Source organism: Gymnoscopelus braueri (genome assembly GCF_963280865.1).
Source record: "Gymnoscopelus braueri genome assembly, chromosome: 9".
Classification (NCBI taxonomy): Eukaryota; Metazoa; Chordata; class Actinopteri; order Myctophiformes; family Myctophidae; genus Gymnoscopelus; species Gymnoscopelus braueri.
The window spans coordinates 39,414,631-39,436,907 of NC_137610.1; the positions used below are offsets into that span (position 1 = coordinate 39,414,631).

The 22,277-nt window shown below is 42.5% G+C and overlaps 2 protein-coding genes across 6 annotated transcripts in view; one reads left to right on the top strand and one right to left on the bottom strand.

Annotated features, from left to right (window-relative positions):
- ndrg4 (NDRG family member 4) overlaps positions 1 to 5,129 on the top strand; it is a 58,389-nt gene extending 53,260 nt beyond the window's left edge. For 3 of the 5 annotated variants that reach the window (XM_080438304.1, XM_080438306.1, XM_080438307.1), the window contains 4 exons: positions 107 to 142; positions 254 to 305; positions 552 to 590; positions 1,683 to 5,129. In XM_080438304.1, the coding sequence (XP_080294430.1) occupies positions 107 to 142; positions 254 to 305; positions 552 to 590; positions 1,683 to 1,837 (282 nt within the window). In that variant the 3' untranslated portion in view covers positions 1,838 to 5,129. The remainder of the gene's footprint in view (positions 1 to 106; positions 143 to 253; positions 306 to 551; positions 591 to 1,682) is intronic. The other 2 variants (XM_080438305.1, XM_080438308.1) reach the window with 1 other exon arrangement.
- Positions 5,130 to 5,420: 291 nt separating this feature from the next.
- LOC308091827 (olfactomedin-4-like) lies at positions 5,421 to 9,581 on the bottom strand. The gene is made up of 7 exons (XM_080437558.1): positions 9,491 to 9,581; positions 8,958 to 9,080; positions 8,172 to 8,381; positions 7,397 to 7,547; positions 7,019 to 7,240; positions 6,683 to 6,851; positions 5,421 to 6,448 (listed from the first exon to the last, which is right to left on the bottom strand). Exons 1-7 carry the CDS (start codon positions 9,542 to 9,544, stop codon positions 6,013 to 6,015), a joined length of 1,365 nt encoding a protein of 454 aa, XP_080293684.1. The 5' UTR covers positions 9,545 to 9,581; the 3' UTR covers positions 5,421 to 6,012.
- Positions 9,582 to 22,277: the final 12,696 nt, after the last annotated feature.

Genomic DNA, 22,277 nt, shown 5'->3' on the forward strand with positions numbered 1-22,277 from the left:
GGTCCTGCTATAAAAGAGATTTCAAGAGATTTAAAAGATGTTATTGATGATTATGTTCCCATTGCTTGTTAGCAGTTTAATAGCTGTTCTTGCTCTTTCCTGTCAGATGGCTGACTCTGGTGGACTGCCCCAGCTCACACAGGTAAGGCTTCTGGAAGACAAAAGCTGTCACTCTTGAAAGGGTTCATCTGTAATCATATTTGAAATAAGAAGAGTAATAGAATAAAACAAAACAATGCTTGTTGCTTCACAGCCTGGAAAACTGACTGAAGCCTTCAAGTACTTCCTCCAGGGGATGGGCTATAGTACGTATTAAAAAAATACTAATATATGACTGAGTGAGTGAGTGAGTGAGTGAGTGAGTGAGTGAGTGAGTGAGTGAGTGAGTGAGTGAGGAATGATAGTATGGAATTTTCTTTGTGTGTGCGTGCGTGCGTGCGTGCGTCCGTGCGTGCGTGCGTGCGTGCGTGCGTGCGTGCCCTGTGTATTTATAATGTACTGTGTGTGGTGTTAATCTCACCCTGTGTATTTCCCCCGCCCTGTTCTCTCAGTTCCTTATGTGAAGGATCGGAGAATGAGTGGAGGGCCAGGTATTTCCTCCTTCCTGTTCACCTCTGACCTCTTATTGCTGCCCTGCTCTGATGACATCAGCATTTTGAATGCATTATAATTACTTTTTTTTAACGATTTGTTTTATTATAGCCTTTTGAACCTTAATTTTGTTTATAATTTCCAGTTTTTTTTATCTCAATGATATGACTTGCCTTATATATTTTTGCATTTTTCCTTGAGAAATATACAAATGTTAATCCCCCCCCCCATCCCTGCCACTGCATTTCTGATATCGCTCTTTGCATGGCATTCAGTTACAATAGCTCTAGTCGTACACTAAAACATAGTTTCAAGAAAAGCACCCCTTTGTCTTAGAAACAAAGGATTATCTTCCATCTTCAACTTCAAGAAAGGGATTAATTTGTTTATGCAATAACTCCAGGGATTAAAGCAGTGAGAATAAGTAAATAGACTATACTCTGGGTACAGAATACAGCTTCTCTAATTGTATTCCGTCATGCAAGTAAGAATAATTACACAAAATAGTGAGTGACAGCCAAAAAACTTAAATATATTCTGTGATGAAACCTATTTTCTATTCAAGCTATGTGACAGACATTGCATGGTGCTGCTGGAACAGATAGGGTGAATGTACAGTATGAATGTGTCCCTATAGACACATTTGAAAGCTTTAACAAAAGTATCTTAAACGTCCTCTCATATTCTGGAATGTGGTTTGAGACGATCAGTTGCCTTTTGTCACCAGTCGTTCATGAAGCTGCTCTAATGCTTAATTTATGCTCTGTCGTACGACGGAGTCGCTCGCCAAAGGTAGCAGATCTATAAGCGCACAATGAGCTGCGATGATCTGCTATTTATGCTGCACGCAGCACGACTCCACGGGCATGACAAAGTATACATCGGGCTTAAGAGATGTTCTTAAGTTACACGCATTGGCATGAGCTCCCCATCTCTTCCTTGCATCAAGGCGACGATGCACGCAAAATAAATTACAAATATGTAATTCCCTGAATTTTCTCTCTCGTTTTCTCTTTCTCTACCTCTCTTCCCCTTCCCCTTTACATTATTCGTCTCTTTCTCTCTCGTTTCCCGCACTCTCTCCATCCCAGTGCCGTCTGCCAGCATGACCCGTCTGGCGCGCTCCAGGACAGCCTCGCTGACCAGCGCCAGCTCCGTGGACGGCAACCGCTCCCGCACCTGCACCCGCTCCGACAGCACAGAGGGAGTGGGCCAGGTCACCCACACCATGGAGGTGTCCTGCTGAGAAGTCAGCCAACCATATATAGAGGGAAGGACGGAGGGAGGTAGAGATAGAGGGGCGGGTGTGAGGAGAGAAGGGATTAGGGCACGTGAACGACAGGCAGCAGGGAGAGAAGGGGGCGGATGAGAGAAGATGGGAGATGGAGGAATTAAAGGTTGTGAGAGAGAATGTCTGGAGGTAGTGACAACAATGAGTATGATGGGGGAAACACAACACTGTCTCTTTTCGTTAATACGGTGGCCTTTCAAGGTTCCCAAAGGCCCGTAGTGTCTAATGGCTTATGGCGCTCTCTTCCCTCCTCCACTGTAATATAACATAATGTATTGCTACTAACCCCCACCCCGCGCCCCGGTACCAGTACCCCGTACCCCGTTAACACCTTGAAACATCCACCCTCTCCCTTGATGTACACTGAAGGCCTAGCCAACGCTTTGCTTCTTTTTTTCTCGAAGTGTCATATTTGTGTTTGCTCATTGTATCAAACTCCCTTTTCTGCCCTCCCCTAAAGAAATACATATACTGTATATGTACATTAAGCCCCAACTCTGTCTCAGCTACCCACAGAAAAATGTGTACCAGTAAAGTAGTGTGTGCAATTACTTTTATGCGATTTTTACACAGTACGGGTATGAAAATGAGTCATGTGTTAAGAAGGTGAAAGCAAGGCAATGGTCAACAGTGAAAAAATCAACAGTGAATTGGAGGGGGTGCCAAAAGAAAAAGTATTTTAACTTTCCAAACGGTTTATTTACATCTCTGTGTGTAAGTATCTCGTTCCGTGTCAGTGAGTCAGTGAGTGAAATACCAAGTGTCTTTTTGGTTATGGGACACAAGTGGGGGCATGTCCAGGACTATAGACAGACAGCAGTACACAGTGTTCCATATAGTGGAGTACAACTGCACAGGATTGGTCAGTAAGACTATTTTGCCAATCAACATGCTGTACACCCCTATAATTAAAAATCACATAATATTGTCTTCCATGTGAAGACAATCCTATAAAGATTCACAACATCCCAGAAAATATATATACAGTATACTGTAAACAAGCCAGACAAGTTGGAGAAGAAATAGTTCAGGATGAAAAAGCCAATGTTGGGGGATTCATCTTAAATTAATTAGTACCATGAATGCAGCCAAACACCGTAAGTGGTTCTGACCGTTGTCGGTTCTTTGTGGTCTCTTACATGACAATCACACTCTGACCCAAACCAAACCAGACCAGGGGGGCCGAGGCAGAACCAGACCCACACTGGCACCAGATTATGTTTTTTTCCGGGCAGACACCAGAGGGTGGGATCATAGAGGGCCCACTCTACTCTTCTATTACTGCATCCAGCCCCACATGATTGAAATACCAAAGCTGCACACACATACAGTACATCCTGTACATACATGTGCACACACTGCACACTACACCACCCTCTCACACATGCACACAGGCTTTTGTAAGGGAATTGAGCCAAAGGATATAGGACAAACTATAATTCCCCTTAAATCATTCCTCACACTTACGCAGATGTGTGTATTGTGGCAACAACGTGGCAATGATAATCTTAACAGTGCCATAAGTTCCCATAACAATAGGTTGTCCATGTCCCAGATTACCTGGGGAATGGAACATACATACATGCAGTATTCATCAGCTATTTGTAGAATGATTTACTGTGTACCGTTATCTGCAGTAGTGCTGGACAGCCTTTATTAATATTCATATTAGGGAGCCACAGGTCTCCTCCCCAGCAGTTTGCGAGTAGTATTGTAAAGTAGTTCCAGTTTAACAGATATTCCCTGGCTGCTTTTCTATTTATTTTTAGAATGTCCACCATTCCATCTACTGAGATGGAATGGTCGTAGCTTCCACTGCTAACGGTGCGCTTTCCTGAGGTGGCCTGTAAGAGACGGGGCTTATTTGGAGCCATTTGGGCACCAAGCTCAGAATGTAGGGCAACTCCCACCCCCCACAAAATAGATCCCTCCCACAAAACCATATGGTGCCCCGCCTCTCACAGCCACACCCAGTCGCACCCTAAAGGGCTATCAGCTGAAGTCACTTTTATGTTCTTTGTGGTAGTTGTGTTCCCGTGCACTAGGGGGCCCTAAGACAGCAAATTCTAATAGACAGTGCTACTGTATGATGGAGAGAGATTCTGAACACCAAATGAAGATGAGTCATATAAATGAATGACGAATGTTCACTTACGGTGATAGTAATGGGAGGAATGTGAATTTGCTGATGGTTAAGAGATTAACGGCTGTTTTGTGTGATATTTTAGAAATCTAAGTTTTGGAAAACCACCCTGGAAGTGTGTAAACTAATGGTGGAGATAGATATAAGGATAGAGTTTAAGAGGATATTTTATGAAGTTAGGACAAATATCTCTGTGCCTACTAAATTAATTGAATGCACCCCAAACACCAATTGTTTAGAATAATGTTTAATTTATACGTGGCTGCATGCCAGTGTCGTGCGCAACCATGACGCGTTGTGAGCTTGTAGATCAGTTATTTCTGGCGCACAACATCAACGTGCAACCAAGTATAATATCAGGCTTTATTATGAATATCATTGAGCATCATTGTTGTGTTTTTCTAGGCCCTTCGCTGGGCTATTTTGGTTTCCTCATACAACATTCCTACCTGTACTGCCAGGGGGGGCTCCTGAATGTATTTTGTCCCTTTGAAGTGCTGTACGGTAATGTCAATGTGTCCAGTATCTCCTCTGATCTCCTCACAAACATCTGGCGCCCAGAATTTTTATCTTTTGAACCATAACCAAGATTTTCCCTGGTTGTTGTCAAGGTCTATTCAATTCCACAGTTGACACATAAACACAAATGGGTTGTGGGCTGAAATGGAACTAGTTTTCTAGAATTCTGCTCCCAGTATTAGTTCAGAGTCCGAAAACCTTTGCATTGTTGTCAAGGAAACTCCATTGCTTTTTGTCATTGCTGTCTGAACACTGACAAATTACAGACCATTATCCTCCTTGCACTTGTAGATACTTTCTATTTGTAGAGCAGGTTACCCAAACTGAGCACTCTAACACAATTGTTACAAACATTGTCCCCTTGCGTTTCTCTTTTTATATAGCAACGATAGGGACATCATATTGGTATAATTATATTGTTTCATGTGTACTATTATTATTCTTACTGCGAGCATTCTTATTGATTTGTATTGAGCAATAAGTTCTGTTTATTTTCTTCTTTGGATTGTTTGATATTGTGAGTCTTCCCTTGAGCTTGTTTCTATTCACAAAGATAGAAGGACACTTACCTGCTTTGTCGTCATTCAGATGTGTACTGTAAAGTTTAAATATATTATAAATACATACAGTATATAAAGTAAGCTGTGTCTGTCCATGTGCTGAACAAGTAATGAATAAAAAATAAAGACTTTAAGTCAAACGTCTGAGAATTTTCACACTTGTCATCACCCATATACAGTACACCCTTTCTACATGGTAAATATTACATGAAAGCCACCTGTTATGAATAATAACATAAATCCCGCTAAATCTGATTTCTTTTTTATTTTCATTTAGCTTTTTAGACAAGAGCATACATTTTTGATCAGTATACATCAGAAAAACATTTTATGGTTATTTATTTTATGCACACTGGTGGACAGTAACAACGTACAGTACATGTATTTGAGTTAGTACTGTACTGTAGCCTACATTGTCCATATTATATCCATATTTTACTTGAGTATTTGTATTTTTTGGATACTTATGACTTTCACACATTTTTCAAAATATTTAAAAGACATTATTGTACTTTTAACTCCACTACATTTCTAGGATGGGAAAAAAAGTACATTATGAATTAACCACTCCCTATTCCAAATATAGTAAAGATAGCAGATCTACAAGCACAACGTGTTGTGAGCTTGTAGATCTGCGAATTTTGGGGGAAAATTACTCAACTTTTATACAGCAATGCATTGATAATAAAAAGAAAATATATTGTAATTTGTACTTTTGAATACTTAAGCATTTTTAAAAGCAAGAACTCAAGTACTTTAACTCAAGTACAAATTTTACCATGAGTATCTATAGTTTGACTCAAGTACTGGAGTTAAGTTCTTTGTCCACTACTGGGTATGCATACAGTGGCCTATGTTTGAATATACGTAGATGCTTGCAGCAGTGTACGGGTGTGGTAAATATCCAGTCACTCAAACTCTACCTGGTAGGACACCATCTTCCCATCACTGTAAACATACAACATGTGGTCCACAGGACTGTAGTTGAGGGACATTATGTTGGCTGACATTTTCTGGATGTATATGCCAACATCATACCTCTCAACTCCTGTTGTGGTGTCAAAAGCGTAGAAGATCTCCTCAGTGGTAGCGTTCACGTACCGCGTGGCGTAGAGCATGCCACATGCCACAAATGTGTTAGTAACCGCTGCCTTGTAGAGTGAGGTATTCCAGGTTTGCCCAAGCGTCGGCTGTTTATCCGGCTCTACCTTAGACACCACCAGGTTGCCAAAGTTCTCAGAGGTGGTGTAGATTACCCAGACACCACTCTCATCTGTTGCCAGGTCCAGGTCTGTGTATATGTAGCATTGACCAATGTGGCAAAAGTTACTCTGAGAGTTAAACCTACGAGAGAGCGAGAGAGAGAGAGAGAGAGAGATGAGGTAAAGTTAAGGAAATGGAACCATTAGTACTACATTCAAGACCCCTATTAATTTCTGACTGGGAACTGTAAGAGTGTAAGTGGTTCTAATTAATGTCTTATACATTTTGAGAAATCATTTGTCAGAATTGATCCAACCTCATCACTGATATGCTAATAAAGCCAAGTTGAAATAAATAAGAGGGAATATTTTTTACCTGGTGCCTTTGGGAAGTTGTACAGAGGTAATACTAAGGTCTGCGAGGTTGAATCTGCAAATAGCATCTTTGTTATAACAGCCATAGTACAGTGCCTCTCCATAGAGCACAACATTTGGGCCTTGGATGGTGTTGGTGGTGGGGTTGGAGGGGGAAATTTGTACATTGCCTGTAGGAAGAAATACAAGAAACATACAGTAATATTACATGATACATTTACTATAAAGAAATTAACCACTGAAGCCCTATTCAAAATGTTGAAAGGCAGATCTACAAACTCACGTGTCGAATCATGACTTTTTGAAAAAAGATTTATGAAACATAAAGGTAGTTTACCTGGACGAGTCGCTCCAACAATCAGGCCACTCAGACTGGAGTAGCGGCGTACATAATTAGCAAACACATGGCTGGATGTCAACATCACCAACCAATACCAGCTTTCCTTTCCTGCTTCAGGTTTAGGATCGCGACCCCAGGCCCCATAGATGTATGACGTTGATGCTGGGGTGTTGACCCTGGGCCCAGTGACATAAACCATACGTCCAAGAGGGCAGTTACCTGAGCACAGAGTGGGAAAAGAATGATTGGAATGGTGAGGAGAGGGGAGGGAAGTAAAAGGGGAAGGGCGACTGGCAAACAGCATTCAGCCAAAACTGCAGCTCTGAAGAAGTGAATGAAGTTTTTGGGTCACGTCTGGTAAAATGTAGGACATACCTTGCGGAGGCTGAGTGGGCTGGGCTGTGGGATGTCCATTTTTACACTGGTCCAGGTCTCTCTTCAGACGAGTATTGTCATGGTCTTTCTTCACAACCTGCATGCTGTCATAGGTTTGCAGATCTCGCATCTCCTCTTTCATTTCCTCCAGCTATAAAACAGCAGGACGTTTTTTGTGTGTGAAATATGACATTTGTGATTTTTGTGGAATTCAAAATGTTTATGTGGAAAACCTTCCACAACCTTCCTTCCTTCCAAAAATATTCCAAAAGTATTTTTATGACATTATATACAGACGTCATGATGTTTTTTTTTTCTTGCAACATATATTGATTGAGTCGACTAATTGTGTGAAATTACCATACCATAAGCTACTACACCATATGGCCAGACTAATATCACTGCGTAGATATTAGTCTGGAACTTTGGTGTGGAAGATTCATTTCCAAAGGGCGGTTACAAACAGATTGAAAGTGAAACATCACAGCAAAAAACTCTGGGGTGAGCAAAATGTATTTCAAACCGAGGAGTGCCAGAGTCGAGCCAGCCAGCAGCCAGACCCATCTGCCCAGGGCTATATTTTCCCTTATACAACGAGAGCAAGCGGATGTTTCTCAGACATTGACATGAAGTGCATTTATTAAAATGAATAATAATGATTTTTTTTTCATCATTATGAATGAAACTATGAGGACACTGAATTGTACCTTTGTGGAGGTTGTTGTATATGTATATCTTTAAAAGCATGGTCTTTTGGTAGGTTTTGTAAATCTACCTTATGCTCAGTGTCAGCTGAGGACCCCACTGTGGTGTAATTGAGGTTCTGGATGAACTTTAAGATCTCTGCCTGTTCATTCTCGATGACCTGCAAGGTGATGGCTCCGTACAGATCCCCATCATCCTCCTTCTCCAGCTCTGCCACCATTGTCTCCAGCTGGGGCATACGATTCTCCAGGGCAATTAAAAGAATATCTATATCCTGGATCTGGAAAAGGCAGCTATTATTTTTTCTTTCCACCATTATTTATTATCTTTTGATTGATTGATTAGATACTTTATTAGCCAGAAATGTAAGCAGCACGGAGGTACAGTACATTTGGGCTAAAAGGATAACACAAAAAAGTCCTAGGGACTTTTTCCCATTATGGTCCTATGTATTGAATTAATCAACAGAGCATAGAATTTAAACACATTAATACATGTTATCAACAAATACAAATGGGAGAAAAAGAAAAAATGAAAAACGTCAGAAAACTTGTAGCCATCATTCTTGATCTTTGACACCAAATAAAAAATTATGTTGCACTGTACTGTGTAAGTAAGTAATGCCATCCAAACTCATGATCTGGTTTTCAAATTAAACATGTACATACTGTACAATTCACAGACATTTGAATATGGTTTCAGGTTTAGGGCTGTAGAGGTGTGATTTTATTTTATTATAGCTCTTTAAATATGTGTTTATGAATTAATAAGTGTTGGTTGTTGAGGACAAAGAATAACCCAAAAATAAATACAAAATCCAAACGAGCTTGTAAAGCATTCCTGGTTAAACCCTTACCGTTTGTTGTGTGTAATTCTCATTGCATTTAGAGGCACTGTCCTCCACAGTCCTCAACTTATCATGAGGAAAAGGTTTCTCCAAATTCTTTAAATCGCAAACACAATCAGGAGAAGACGCACCCTATGGAATATCATACAAGTACAGATTCAACAGATTGTTTGCTCAAACAATATTGTGCACATGGTGTTTATTGATTGACAAATGGAAATATCTTACCTATATATATTTTAAGAGTTTAGAGAACACTCCATTATTCTTTATTACTATATTACATAGCTACCATTGTTATCAAAATATGATTTGGTCTTACTCCATAAGCTGTAGGTGAAACTTCAATTTGCAGATCATATATATTCACTAACTGCATGTACTGTATAATACACCACAAATATAACAAACTAATATTTAAGTTTGCAGTGCTATTTATTTCAGCAGATAATTATGTTCCCAAAGACAGCAGGTAAACTTGTCCTCATCCGGTCACTGAATGTCTGTTGAATCCTATTTGAATCCTATTTGTTGTTTCTTACCTGGTGGGAAATAGTAAGCAGAGCCAAAAGTTGAAGTAGCATAGCGAGCTTCATGGTGGATCAGAGAACAGAGCAAAAATGACACTTCCCCTGAGAACATTTGGAATAAGACCACATGTTGTCAGTATCAGCAACTTCTATATTCTGAACACTCCCTCCTCTGTGATCAAGTTCAAGTTCCTCTTTATTGTCATTCACACGAGAGATTTAGCCTATACAGCAGAACGAAACTAGAAAAAGTGCTCCTCAGAGCACAGGTCAGGGAGGTTATTTTGGGCCAGCAATGTTGATGGAATATGAAGAATCGAACAGATCCATCTTGATCACATGACTATAGAGATACTGTGTACCGATTCGTGTGATGCCTCCTGGTGGCGCAATAATAGGGCAATGTAAAAAGGGTGGCATTGTTCCTCAATGTAGTGCGAATGCGTACAAGGTTTCACCGCAATCGGACCCTGTGTTCATGATTTGAGGCATTTTGTTGAAAACGGGCCACCCCTGCAAACTTTGGAGGCCAATCTTCGCCAGTCAGGATGGAATATGAAAAATCTGATTTGTGTGATGTTTGGACAAAATCTGTAGGAATACTGTCAAAACATTTGTTTTGCAAAAATGGGTATTTCCATTTTCAATACTTTATACTCCACTACATCTCAGAGCCAAATATTATACTATTTTACTCCACTACAATTATTTGACAGCTTTAGTTACTAGTTAGATTGGATTATGAACACAAAACATGCATTGACCACTTGAACCCTAATTTATACCTGAGGTAATTGAAAATAGCAGATCTACAAGCTCACAAACAAACATAAACAACCGTCGCAATACAACGTGTGGTGAGCTTGTAGATCTTCTGAAAAGGTCTGACACATTTTCATAACATTTATTACTTTTCTTTTGGTACTGTATAAATATATAAGTATATTTTTGATACCAGCACTTTTGTACTTTTACGCAAGTCTAATTTTGAATACAGTAACCTAATTCTACTTGTACTTCTTCCATCACTGCTGCACTTAGGACAACTGGATATGCTTAAGGTGCCAGAGGACCAGAGAACAATTCTAAAGAAAAAAAGGTTCTGCACAATTTGATTGAATTTTGGGTGATGAGAAATGTGTTTAGATGACGTCCTGGAAGTGACGTTTTTGTGGTCAGGATTAATTTTGGTTGAAATCAGGTGATATTCTGGGCCAGATCTGACTTGTCTTGGTTTGACTTGATCTAGCCCCAATCGAGACGTCACTGATTGGTCCGGGTCCTGACTGTGCTTGCTGGGGAGTCTTCAATTCAATATATACCTAATGAATTGTGTGTTTAATTGATCATTGTTAAACTGATTTATGCAAGAGCCATTGGCAAGGTATTTTCCACTACTGGTATTCTGCTTCATGCAACTTATTTGAGTTTTGGGCTGTTTTATGGTTTTCATTATTATTTTTGACTGTACATACATTTTGTCAAAGGTAGTTGTCTTAAAATGACCTTCATAAGTAATTGTAAGAGATTGCGATCGTACGTTAATTTATTATGCTGAACATGATAGAGGAACCCCAAATGGGGAATAATGCTGTGTGGCTTGCTGATATTAGCATGGGGAAAATATTGGGGAATTGAAACTGACCACACAGCAACCGGGAATCCCAGTGTTTGGCTATGTACTACTGTACATGTATGTAAGTAAAAATTTGGTCAGTTGTAACACCATTTACTGAACATAGCCTATACCCCCCCCCCCCCCCCCACACACACACACACACAAACAAAATGGAAAACTAAGCTCTCATATTTCTATAAATTACATTTATACGTGTCCTCTCTTTGTTCATGTACGTGAAGAATTATTTCCGAATATGCTTCAATGTTTCAAATGAACCCTAACATGAGAGCAGGTGTAACGGTGAGGGATTCGTACAGTACTTAGTACTATTACTATAGTAATTCTTAGTTGACTAATATAGTCCTTGGGCCAAACCCCAAAATCTCACATATCGGTACCACCTGGGATGGCAAATTCTAGTTTGGATTTTTTTATTCCTATACATCCCTAGATATTATTTTTGTATGATAGACCTTCCTGAGGCCCAGCTAAATTGGGGTTATCAGCTGCTAAAGTTACCACCCCCCATTGAAAAATGGCATTTTAGACACATATGCATATCTTGGTATTGGCTCACGTTCAGGACATATTACAATGTTTTATATTTTATGTTTGGTATCATTTTTAAGGGGACACTTTGAGCTTTCATTCAAGCCCTTTGGTGACTATGTATGATAAGTACAGAGCTCTTCAAACCTTTAATAACCTTTTTTTTCTCACAATTTCCGCCTAAACCATATATTTTCTTTTAGTTCTGTGGCATCAAGAAACATCAGAGACACAAAATACAACAACTGGAATACTGACATGACCCTAAGGATTCAGGAAATGTATAATTTACCCATAGTAATTCATTCTGAGGTGGTCATTTTCAGCCTTATCTTAAACAAGCACTTTTTATGAGAAATAGGGTAAAACTAGAAGGTAAAACGTAGCCTTCTACCTACGGTGAAGCAAAAAGAAGGGTGTTTCTGTGAACAACTCGTTCGCAATTTACAAAACCGGGGTTACGGAAGTAACCCTTAGTTTTGCTACATTGCTCTCTCGTTGTTCACATATGGGAGATATAAACCCCCGGAATGTATCTACAACCGAGATACCACAATACCTGCCCCAGCGCCTGGGCGCCAGGGCCACGCCCCCCCTGGGACGTGACCCCCTGGCGTCCAAGCACCCCCAGACCCACCGGGTCTGGGGGTGGAAAAGAAGTGGAGCCCTGACAGACCGAAGTTTGCCTCATAACTAATAAGCAGGCACAGCCTGTCTATTCTAGTGGGGGGGAGGGCCCTGACAGACCGAAGTCCGCCTTATTAATCTAAGGCCCAGACGTCGGCCTATCATACACTAAAGTACAGGGGCATGAACAGATCCTACGGCCGTTCTATGCACCTACCCACCTTCAGGTGGAAGCCACACCCAGGACTGCGTGCGCCATGGAAGACGCCGCCACGCCCAGGCTGTAGAAAGCAGCGAAAGTCGAGGGAGACGCCCAACTCGCTGCCGTGCAAACGTCCTGAATGGAAACCCCTCTGCAGAGGGCCCAGGACGTCGATACACCCCTAGTAGAGTGCGCTCTCAGGCCGTCAGGCACTGGGGCCCCCCTACTAGTGTACGCCAGGCGAATAGCCTCCACAATCCAGCGGGAAAGCGCAGACTTAGTCACCGCCTTTCCCCCAGGCCCGGGGCCCAAGGAAACGAACAGCTGGCTGGGTCGGTCCTGGGCCGCAGTCCTCCGGACATACAGCCGCAAGGCCCTCACTGGACAAAGACAGTGCAGCCTCCGATCCTCCTCTGAGGCAAACGGAGGCGGACGAAAAGCCACCAGCACGGTCGGCGTTACCACCGCCAGGTGGTTCTTGGGGATTAACGCCGGGTTGGGTTTAAGAACAACCCTACTGTTATCACCAGCAAACCTCATGCACTCCGGAACTACCGATAGGGCATGCATATCGCTCACCCGTTTCGCTGTTGTCAGGGCAACCAAGAGCACCGTCTTGAGCGTGAGGAACTTTGGTTCCACCGTCTCCAGTGGTTCAAAAGGAGGACGAGAGAGTGAGTCGAGCACCAGGACCAAGTCCCACGTGGGAAACAAGGACCTGGAGACAGGGTGTTCACGCAACACACCCTTCATGAACTGGCACACCAGTGGTTGTTTCCCAGCGGTTTTTCCATCGATACCAACATGGTTGGCCGAGATGGCCGCCAAGTATACTTTGATTGTGGAGAAGGCGTTTCCCAGATCCAACCTATCCTCAGGATGTCTGCGACCGAAGCCTGGAACGGGACCACAACCGGGGACCGGTCCAAGCACCACTCCACAGATCTAGGTCTGCGGGTGTGGGATGATGAATCTCGCCCCCCGCCTGCTGCAGCAGGTTCTCTCGCAGCGGGAGGGGCCAAGGTCACTCGTATAGGAGGGGAGCTATCTCCGACCTCCAAGTGCCCCATGCTGGAGCCACCAGCAGCACCGTCAGGCCCCGGAGCCTGATCCGTTCCAGAGTGGGGTGGATCAGCTCCAGCGGAGGGAACGCATAAAGTAGCCCACCCGGCTACTCGTGCGCCAGGGCGTCCAACCCCAGCGGAGCCTGGCCTTTCATTGAGAAAAACAGCGAGCATTTCGCGTTCTCCTCTGATGCAAATAGGTCCACTCGGGGCCGCCGAACCTGACCTTTTTCGGCCGGTGGGGCTGTGAGCGCCTCAGCGTGAACAAGGACAGTGTGGAGGTTCCCCGCTGGGGCTGGGCCGGGTGTCGGGGGGGCACGGTCCGCCGCTTGGGCGTCATCCCGTACGGCCTCCCCATCCCCCTCGACCTCGTCGACGACCAGGTAGTCCCGTTCGTCGTGCTGCTCGGCCTGGTAGGGAGTGAGGACGTCGTCATCAGCCTCATCGTCGCCGACCGAAACGACGCTCCCCGGCGCGGAAGAGTAGTGGGAGGCCGCACGGTGCTCGGTGTGGCCCCCGGGTGGGGTGGGGTCGGCTCCCCTGTTCAGAAGTCCAGGTACATGAGAGGCGTTGATTGACTCCAGGTGCGTGTTGCACCATAGTATCAACCTTCGTGCCAAGCCGTCTGTTACGACTGGGGTCGTATTTGAGGTTATTATTATGAGTTGGTCCTAGTGTGGAAGGGTGTGTGTGTGTGTGTGTCAGAGGTGAGATGGTGGAGATGAAAGGAATGTATGCAAATTCAGGTGTGCCATTCCCGGAAGGCGATTGGTGGGGCGCTCATCCAAGCCGGCCAGTGATTGGTGGGGAGCTCACAGGAGTGCTGCCTTCCAAGTGGCTAATAGGGTGGAGGCTCCCTATATAAGAGGAGCACAGATCTCAGTGCGGCACGCAGGGGCAGGAGCCCGTCTTCCTCCGCTTCCAACTGGCCACCACACTTTATGTTCTGTTACTTATGAGTTCTATGATTTGACCTATGTATCTTCAGTTGATATAAGTTGATCCTGAAGTGATGTTTCTTTTGCTTATTGTTTATTGTTAGGAAGGTAAGATATTGTATTATTGGTTCTTTTGATAGGTAAGAGTTTCTTTTCAGTTCGTTCTTTTGGTTACTTTAGTTCCTCAGTGAGTTACACCCTTATGACCCAAGTTTATGTTAATCTTTTGTTATTACTTTATATCTTTATAAATAAACCTTGTTATATTTTGCACTTCAACCCTTTGTTTGTGTGGCTACTTGGGAGTTGGGGAAGGCGTGAACATATTCATGTTGTGTCTCAGGCACCCCTAGACTGGGGCATAACACCGTCCAAGGTAGGAGACCGCAGGCCTCCTTGCTTGTTGATGTAGGCCATGGTCGTGGTATTGTCCGTCTTGACCAGAACGTGACATCCACTGATGTGGGGTCTGAAGCGCTTTAACGCCAAAAAGACTGCCATCTCCAGGTAGTTGATGTGGGCCGCCCTCATACTGCGGTCCCACACACCCCTGGCCACTAACCAAATAATAGGCCACACCCACTTCATCAACTACTTTAATTGGACACAGGTTTGTTTAATTTATAAAAAAAAAGGAGCAGTGTGATGTCCAAAAAGTGTGTTATATAACTTTTAATATGTTGTTGGCTATGAATGAAAATCCGCCTATTGAGAAAAATAACAAAATGTCAAAAAATATAAAAAGCTGCTCCTATGGAAAGGCTATCATATTTTTATTTACTTATATTGGCCCAAAAAACAATTTAGTATAGGTAAGGTTTTGCCGACTTAGTGGTACCGATATCTGGTCTGGCCCAAGGACTAATAGTCATGCAGTATGACTTCATCAACTTATTGATTAGGTGATTCAATCAACACATATATAAAATTGTGTTTGCCACATTCAATCATACAAAGATGGTGACTGAACATTCTAATGTTGATTTCACAATGACTAATAGACTGGTAGAATTTAAGGTTTCTATCTTGAATTTACAAGAGATGTGTTCATAATTTAGAAAGAACTAATACAAAAAACAACTAATCTAACAACTAAACTGGAGATGCTAATCTACATGTTGACATTGTTTCAGATGTTGTGGCTATGGGTTTCCTACAGTTACTGCACAATTTTGACTTTATTCAACATGTTGTTGGGCCAACACATAAAAATGGCCATACCCTGGACTTGGTGATCACTAAAGGTTTGAATATCACTGTTGACAGTATTATTGATAAGCCCGAACTAACAGACCACTATTTATTGTGTTTTAATATGACTGTCTCTGATCTAGGGAAAAACAATACAGAATATACTATAAAAAAAACGTTTTTTTAGCTCATCTGCAGCAAACGAGTTTCCTCGTCATCTGGCGTGTATGCAGGTGCCCCCCCTACTTGATGCTCCCTCAGTGAATGATATGGTTCAACATTTTAATCTCAAATTAGAGTCAGCTCTCGACATAGTGGCTCCTATGAAAACTAAAAAGAAACTTAACTCTAGAGTAACACCCTGGATCAACAAGCACATGCGCTCACTCAAGAAAGAATGTCGTAAAGCTGAGCGAATTTGGAGAAAAAACAAACTCACTGTCCACCTAGAGATCTTTAAGAAGTCAACAGTGGCCTATAACAAAGCACTGCACTTGGCAAGGCAGGCATATTTTTCAGGCATTATCAATGACAACAAGCAAAATGCCAGAGTCTTATTCTCTACCATTGAACATCTCTTAAACCCCCCCCAGGCTTACAAGGAGTCGCTCCCTGCTTCTAAAGCTAAGTGTGATGAGTTCGCATCCTTTTTTTAAAACAAATTTTTTAGCATTCGAGCTGGTATTATGAATGCTGCCGCTAGCACTGCAAATGCGGCAAATGGTGCATGGTGCAAAAATGTAGATCACTCCAGAGGAAGCCTAATATCATTCTGCGCAATTAATGAAGAGGAACTCCGTAAAACTATATCACAGATGACATCATCATCTTGCTCACTGGATGCAATACCCACCCCGTTTCTTAAAGAGGTTTTAGACAGTGTTATTGGAGATATCCTAAGAATTGTAAACAGCTCTCTACTTTCAGGCGTCTTTCCAGACTCACTGAAAACGGCTGTAGTCAGGCCGTTACTCAAGAAACACAACCTTGATCCATTGGTGCTGGGTATTTATAGACCAATCTCTAATCTGCCATTTCTGGGCAAGGTCTTAGAAAAAACTATCTTTCATCAACTGGATGTGTTCCTACAGAACAATAAGGTTCATAACAAATTCCAATCTGGCTTCAGGAAAGGTCATAGCACAGAAACAGCACTTGTAAAAGTAATTAATGATCTTAGGGTGTCCGCTGACGACAAAAATTTATCTGTCCTCCTACTCCTTGACTTAACCGCTGCTTTTGATACGATTGATCACACAATTCTACTACAACGCATGGAGTACTGGATTGGTTTGTCAGGCACAGCCTTGTCTTGGTTTTACTCTTACCTAACAGGCAGAAGCTATTTTGTCAGTCTAGCTAACTTTGACTCAGACAAACACAACATCTGTTCTGGTATTCCACAGGGCTCAATTCTGGGTCCCTTATTGTTCTCCCTGTATATAGTGCCGCTGGGAGAACTCATCGCCGATCACGGAGTGAACTTCCATTTCTATGCTGATGATACCCAGCTGTATCTTTCAGTAGCTCCAGACGACCCCTGCGCTCTAGACCCATTGTTGACCTGTCTGTCCAGTATAAAATGCTGGATGAGTGAGAACTTTCTTAAGCTAAATGAGGATAAAACAGAAGTTCTCATAATTGGCTCCAGTGAGCAGAGAGAATCAATAACAAGTAGACTTGGTAACCTGGCTGTAGAATGTAACACCACAGTAAAGAACCTGGGGGTTATTATCGATTCTGAATTGAATTTTAATACACACATTAATCATGTCACCAAGATCTTAGAAATATTGCACGAATTAGAGACTATCTGTCGTTAGACGATGCAAAAACGTTGATCCACGCTTTTGTTTTCTCTCGGCTTGATTACTGCAACGCACTCTACTCTGGCCTGCCAAAGAAAACAACTGACAGATTACAACTTGTTCAAAATGCGGCAGCCAGAATTTTAACGTAGGGCGGTTTCAGACTGGATCCGTTTGAATCGAAGCGTTCCCGAGTACGCTTGGCTTCTCCCAGCTGGTCAGCATTCACACCGGCCAAAATCCTTTCGTACTCGACCATTTAATTTAGCAGTAATGGTAAATATGTGCCTCATGGGGGCGCTGTTTACTATGGGGCTTTGGAAGAGAGAATGTCATTCACAGAAGAAAAGTCACTCTAGAGTGAATAATAAAGTTTGACTGTGTTCCTGACGTTGTCTTGAGTTATAATAACAACAGATCAACAATACACAACCAAAGCAGTGTGTGCACTGGTCTTTGAAACCTCGAAATGTAACGTCGTCTGTTAATATGATATTGGCGTCACGGACGCATCCTTGGTATGACGTCACGGACTAACCCTTGGTGTATTTATCCTTATAAATACGTTTGCCACACATGTGTTTTTTGTTTATTATTTTTCACGGCTCGTGCTACTCAAACACTAGCGGGATTATTATTTCTTGTCAACATTCAAGTAGAACAATGAGAAGGTATAACCCAGCTAAAATAATGCGTCATTATAACAAATATATAAATGATATATGATTAGCAGTCCAGTCTGTCCACTTCCTTCTCTTGGTACGGATGGATTCACACTGCCGCGTTCCGTTCCCGACTCCGCAGCAATCGGACCCAAGACTACCTCCCCAGGTGGTTTCGAGTACGGTACGGTGATGCGTTACGGGGAACGGTTCGCTACGTTCACACTACCACAACATCTGCCATGTGGTCTGGTGTGCGCACCCGGGACCCGAGTGTGAAACGGCTCTAAAACTAGGATGAGAGAACGTATCACTCCAGTTCTAGCTTCACTACACTGGCTCCCGGTTGTTTTTAGGATTGATTTTAAAATTATTTTAATAGTTTATAAAGCTCTAAATGGTCTGGCACCTTCCTACCTCTCTGACTGCCTAGAGAGATATGTTCCAAACCGGGCCCTCAGGTCTTCAAGTGCTGACCTGCTCGAGGTGCCTACAATGACATATAAAAAATACGGTGAAGCAGCATTCTGCTTTTACGGACCGACAGTGTGGAATAAACTCCCATTACACTTAAGACAGGCAGCCTCTGTCGATAGCTTTAACACTTGCATGACTAAGCTATCAATATGACCGATTTTGAGAATTTAAAGTGGATTATCTTCTCTCATGAAGCTCTGAGAAAGTTCCCCTTTCATGACTTTTCCTAAATATTTGTTTCAAATCATCTCTGTTTTTTTTTTCTTCTGAAACGTATTATAAATATGAAATATATACCATATATACCATCCCAACCGTTATATTTCGGCTAAATTGACCGCTCTCCCTCTCTCTCCCCCAGGCAAGAGCAGTTCACACCTCTAGACCCCCCGCAGAGCGGCCGTAGACGAGCAGACACTGCCTACGCAGCAGCGAGTCCATGTTGCCATGTCTGCTTATTATAAGCGACTTTGGGCTTGTTTTTCGCGTCTTTCTACTATTATTATTAATATTATAATTATATATATAATTACATTATAATGGTAATACTTTTCTACTCCACTACAGCTCAGAGGCAAATCTTGTACTTTTACTTCACTACAATTATTTGAAAACTTTAGTTACTAGTTACTTTGCAGATATAAATATCTTTTCATACTTGTTTAGATTAGAGCTTCATGCATTTTTATTAGGTATATATTTATATAGAAAGGTCTAACCAGGGACTGGTGTTGCAAATTAGCCTCGGCTATTATTACCCCATTCATGCCTAACTGTTTTCTCAGGGCACAACGACGCATGCAGTAACATTTTCATAGACCTGACTTATTTCTCTCGCAATATTTGGCGAACCATTTTCCACTTTCCCTTTCACTGAAAAGCGGTGGAAAAAGATAGGATCTACAAGCATACAGCTTGTCACGCAGCAACTGTTTTATGCTTGAAGATCAGATATTTTGCGCAGGATTGAGCACATTTGTGGAACATAGCATTGTGTTCACTTGCACCGAGGGAGGAGGAGAGGAGACGCGTTTGTCAGCGACGTGGACAGCTGATAGAATGAGAGCTTTACGCTAATTTGGCAACCCATTTTCAACTCTCAGTTTTTTAGAAGACAATGGAACCCCCCACTGTTTGGGGGAGAAAGTGTGAACTAGTCTGGAGAACAGAGGGAGACAGTGGCCAATAGGATAGCCTGATTTGGGGATCAAAATGATCTTTTTTCAGGCTTGGTGGAGTAGTATGAAACCTCAGTCATGCGAGTGTTAAAGCACAGCTCAAGACCTATTTCTTCACTCTTGCTTTTAGCTGATTCTTTGGTTGATTTTTAATTCCTCACTGTATTGCCTATTTTAATGTTGTTTTATGCCTTTGCTTTTATTTTATTTTATTAAATTGTTTGCTTTATTGTTAAATTGGTTCTAACTGTAATTGTATTCTTGCTCTGTAAAGTACTTTGAGCTGCATTTCATGTCATGAAAGGTGCTATACAAATAAAGTTTATTATTATTATTATTATTATTATTAATCGACAAACAAAGTCTTGGTAGGCTAAGACCAAACAAACCAATGTATCAACTAGAAAAAGTGCTCCTCGGAGCACAGTTCTCCGCCAGGTCAGGTACGTTATTGTGGCCTCCTGGTGGCGCTATAATAGGCCAATGTGAAAAGGGTGCCATTTATTCTTAGGTCTTTCACGGCAATCAGACACTGCATTCATGATTTGAGGCATTTTGTTCCAAAAAATTGTTTTGCTAAATTAGACCTGCTGGTGGCGCTATAACAGGCCAATGTGAAAAGGGTGGCATTTCTTCCTCGGCCTAGTGGGAATGTGCGTGTGAAAATTCACGGAAATCGCAAGCTGCATGCATAGTTTGAGGCTTTTTGTTCAAAACGGACCAATCCTGCAAACTTTGGAAGCCAACCATAGGCAATGAGGATGGAATATGGGAAATCGGACAGATTTGTGTTGATCACATGACTATAGAGATACTGTGTACCGATTTGCATGACGTTTGGATAAAATCTGTAGGAGTAATGTAAAAAAAAAGGGTTTTCACAAATCGGCCTCCTGGTGGCGCTATAACAGGCCCATGTGAAAAAATTGGGGCAGAGGTTCTGAATTGGCATCCAGGGAGTGTGTGTGCACAGTTTCGGAGCGACCGGACCAACGGTGCCAGAGATTAGCTGGTAACACACAGACAGGACACACGGACGGACGGACGGACGGACGGACGGACGGACAGGGGCGAAAACATACTCTCTCGCCATGCCTTTCGGCCTGGCGGAGACAATAATGTTCATTTAACTCTGAGTGTACAAATGGAACCAAATGGACTGAGCATAACACTGAGGATTTTACCGTGTATACTGTATCAATTTGAATTGTCATAAAAACTCATGTAATCCAAAATATGATAAATATGTCACAATCTACCCCTGTTCTGGCTGCCCTGTCATGCGCTACTGTTGCCCAATGCCCTGGTGTGACTATGCTCCTGCTCAGCCCTTCCCCTCTCTGTGCGGCCTGATTGTGAGACTGGTTCCACCTGGGGTCCCCAGCGGTGACTGTTTGCGCTAATTGAGACTGATTGATTGATTGAATACTTTATTAGCAGTTAGCAGTAGCCTGGTCAGTTTGTTTTGGGGTGTGGAGGGGGTCATACCTATAGGTACGGTCCCGTCTGGAGCCTAGTTTTTAAGGGGTGCATACCGCCATTCCGACATCCCACCATTCCGACATACCGCCATTCCGACGTATCACCATTCCGACATACCACCATTCCGACATACCGCCATTCCGACATTTAGTCCCGCCATTCCGACAGTCCATAAATCCCAAATTCATTTTCATGGCTATATATATATATATATATATATATATATATATATAGTTAAAATTACATTATTGGATATATATAAGGGGTGGCTTTAGGCAGGCTGGGTGGCTCCAGGCAGGCTCTAGGCTGGCTCTATAGGCAGGATGCCTGGCTCGAGGCTGTCTAGATTGTCTAGATTCTTTCCATGCCAAAGTGACTGAATAATAATAATATTAACACATCGAGTGCCATAAACGGTCCGGACCGTTTTTGAGGATCCAAACGAGAAGTGCCGAAAACGGTCCGGACCGTTTTTGACCCAATTCTATTTTTATTGGCCCACGTGGGGCGCTAAAACGAAACTTTGACATCACCCAAGGAGTTTCTGAGAAGAAGAGGCTGGATGTGGCTCCATGTCAAAAATCCTTCCGGTCGGCGTTTTCAATGTTATCTCCTTGACTAAAAGCTTAATATCTCCATTTATTTTTAACGTGGTGGAAACGAGCCGTTTTCGATCGGCGATCACGCTGCAATGGAGGATCGCGTTGGAAATATTATTGTTCCAGGCGTTAGTCGGGACCCTCCGCCGTCTCGCACGCACGCTTTGTTTACATGCACTTCCGCGTCGGGGCTTCTACAGCACGAAACGTATAACGTAAGTGGATGGAAGAAATGCAGGCACTCAACGTATAATATTTTAATAAACCTCTGGCACCCAATGTGTTAATAAATAAATGCTTTCTATTTGAAATAAATGTTGTATTCTCTCTCTCACACAGCGACTGACGTAGACGGAAGTGAAATGAAGGGGCGGGGCCTCCATCTAAACTAGCTTGCGGGG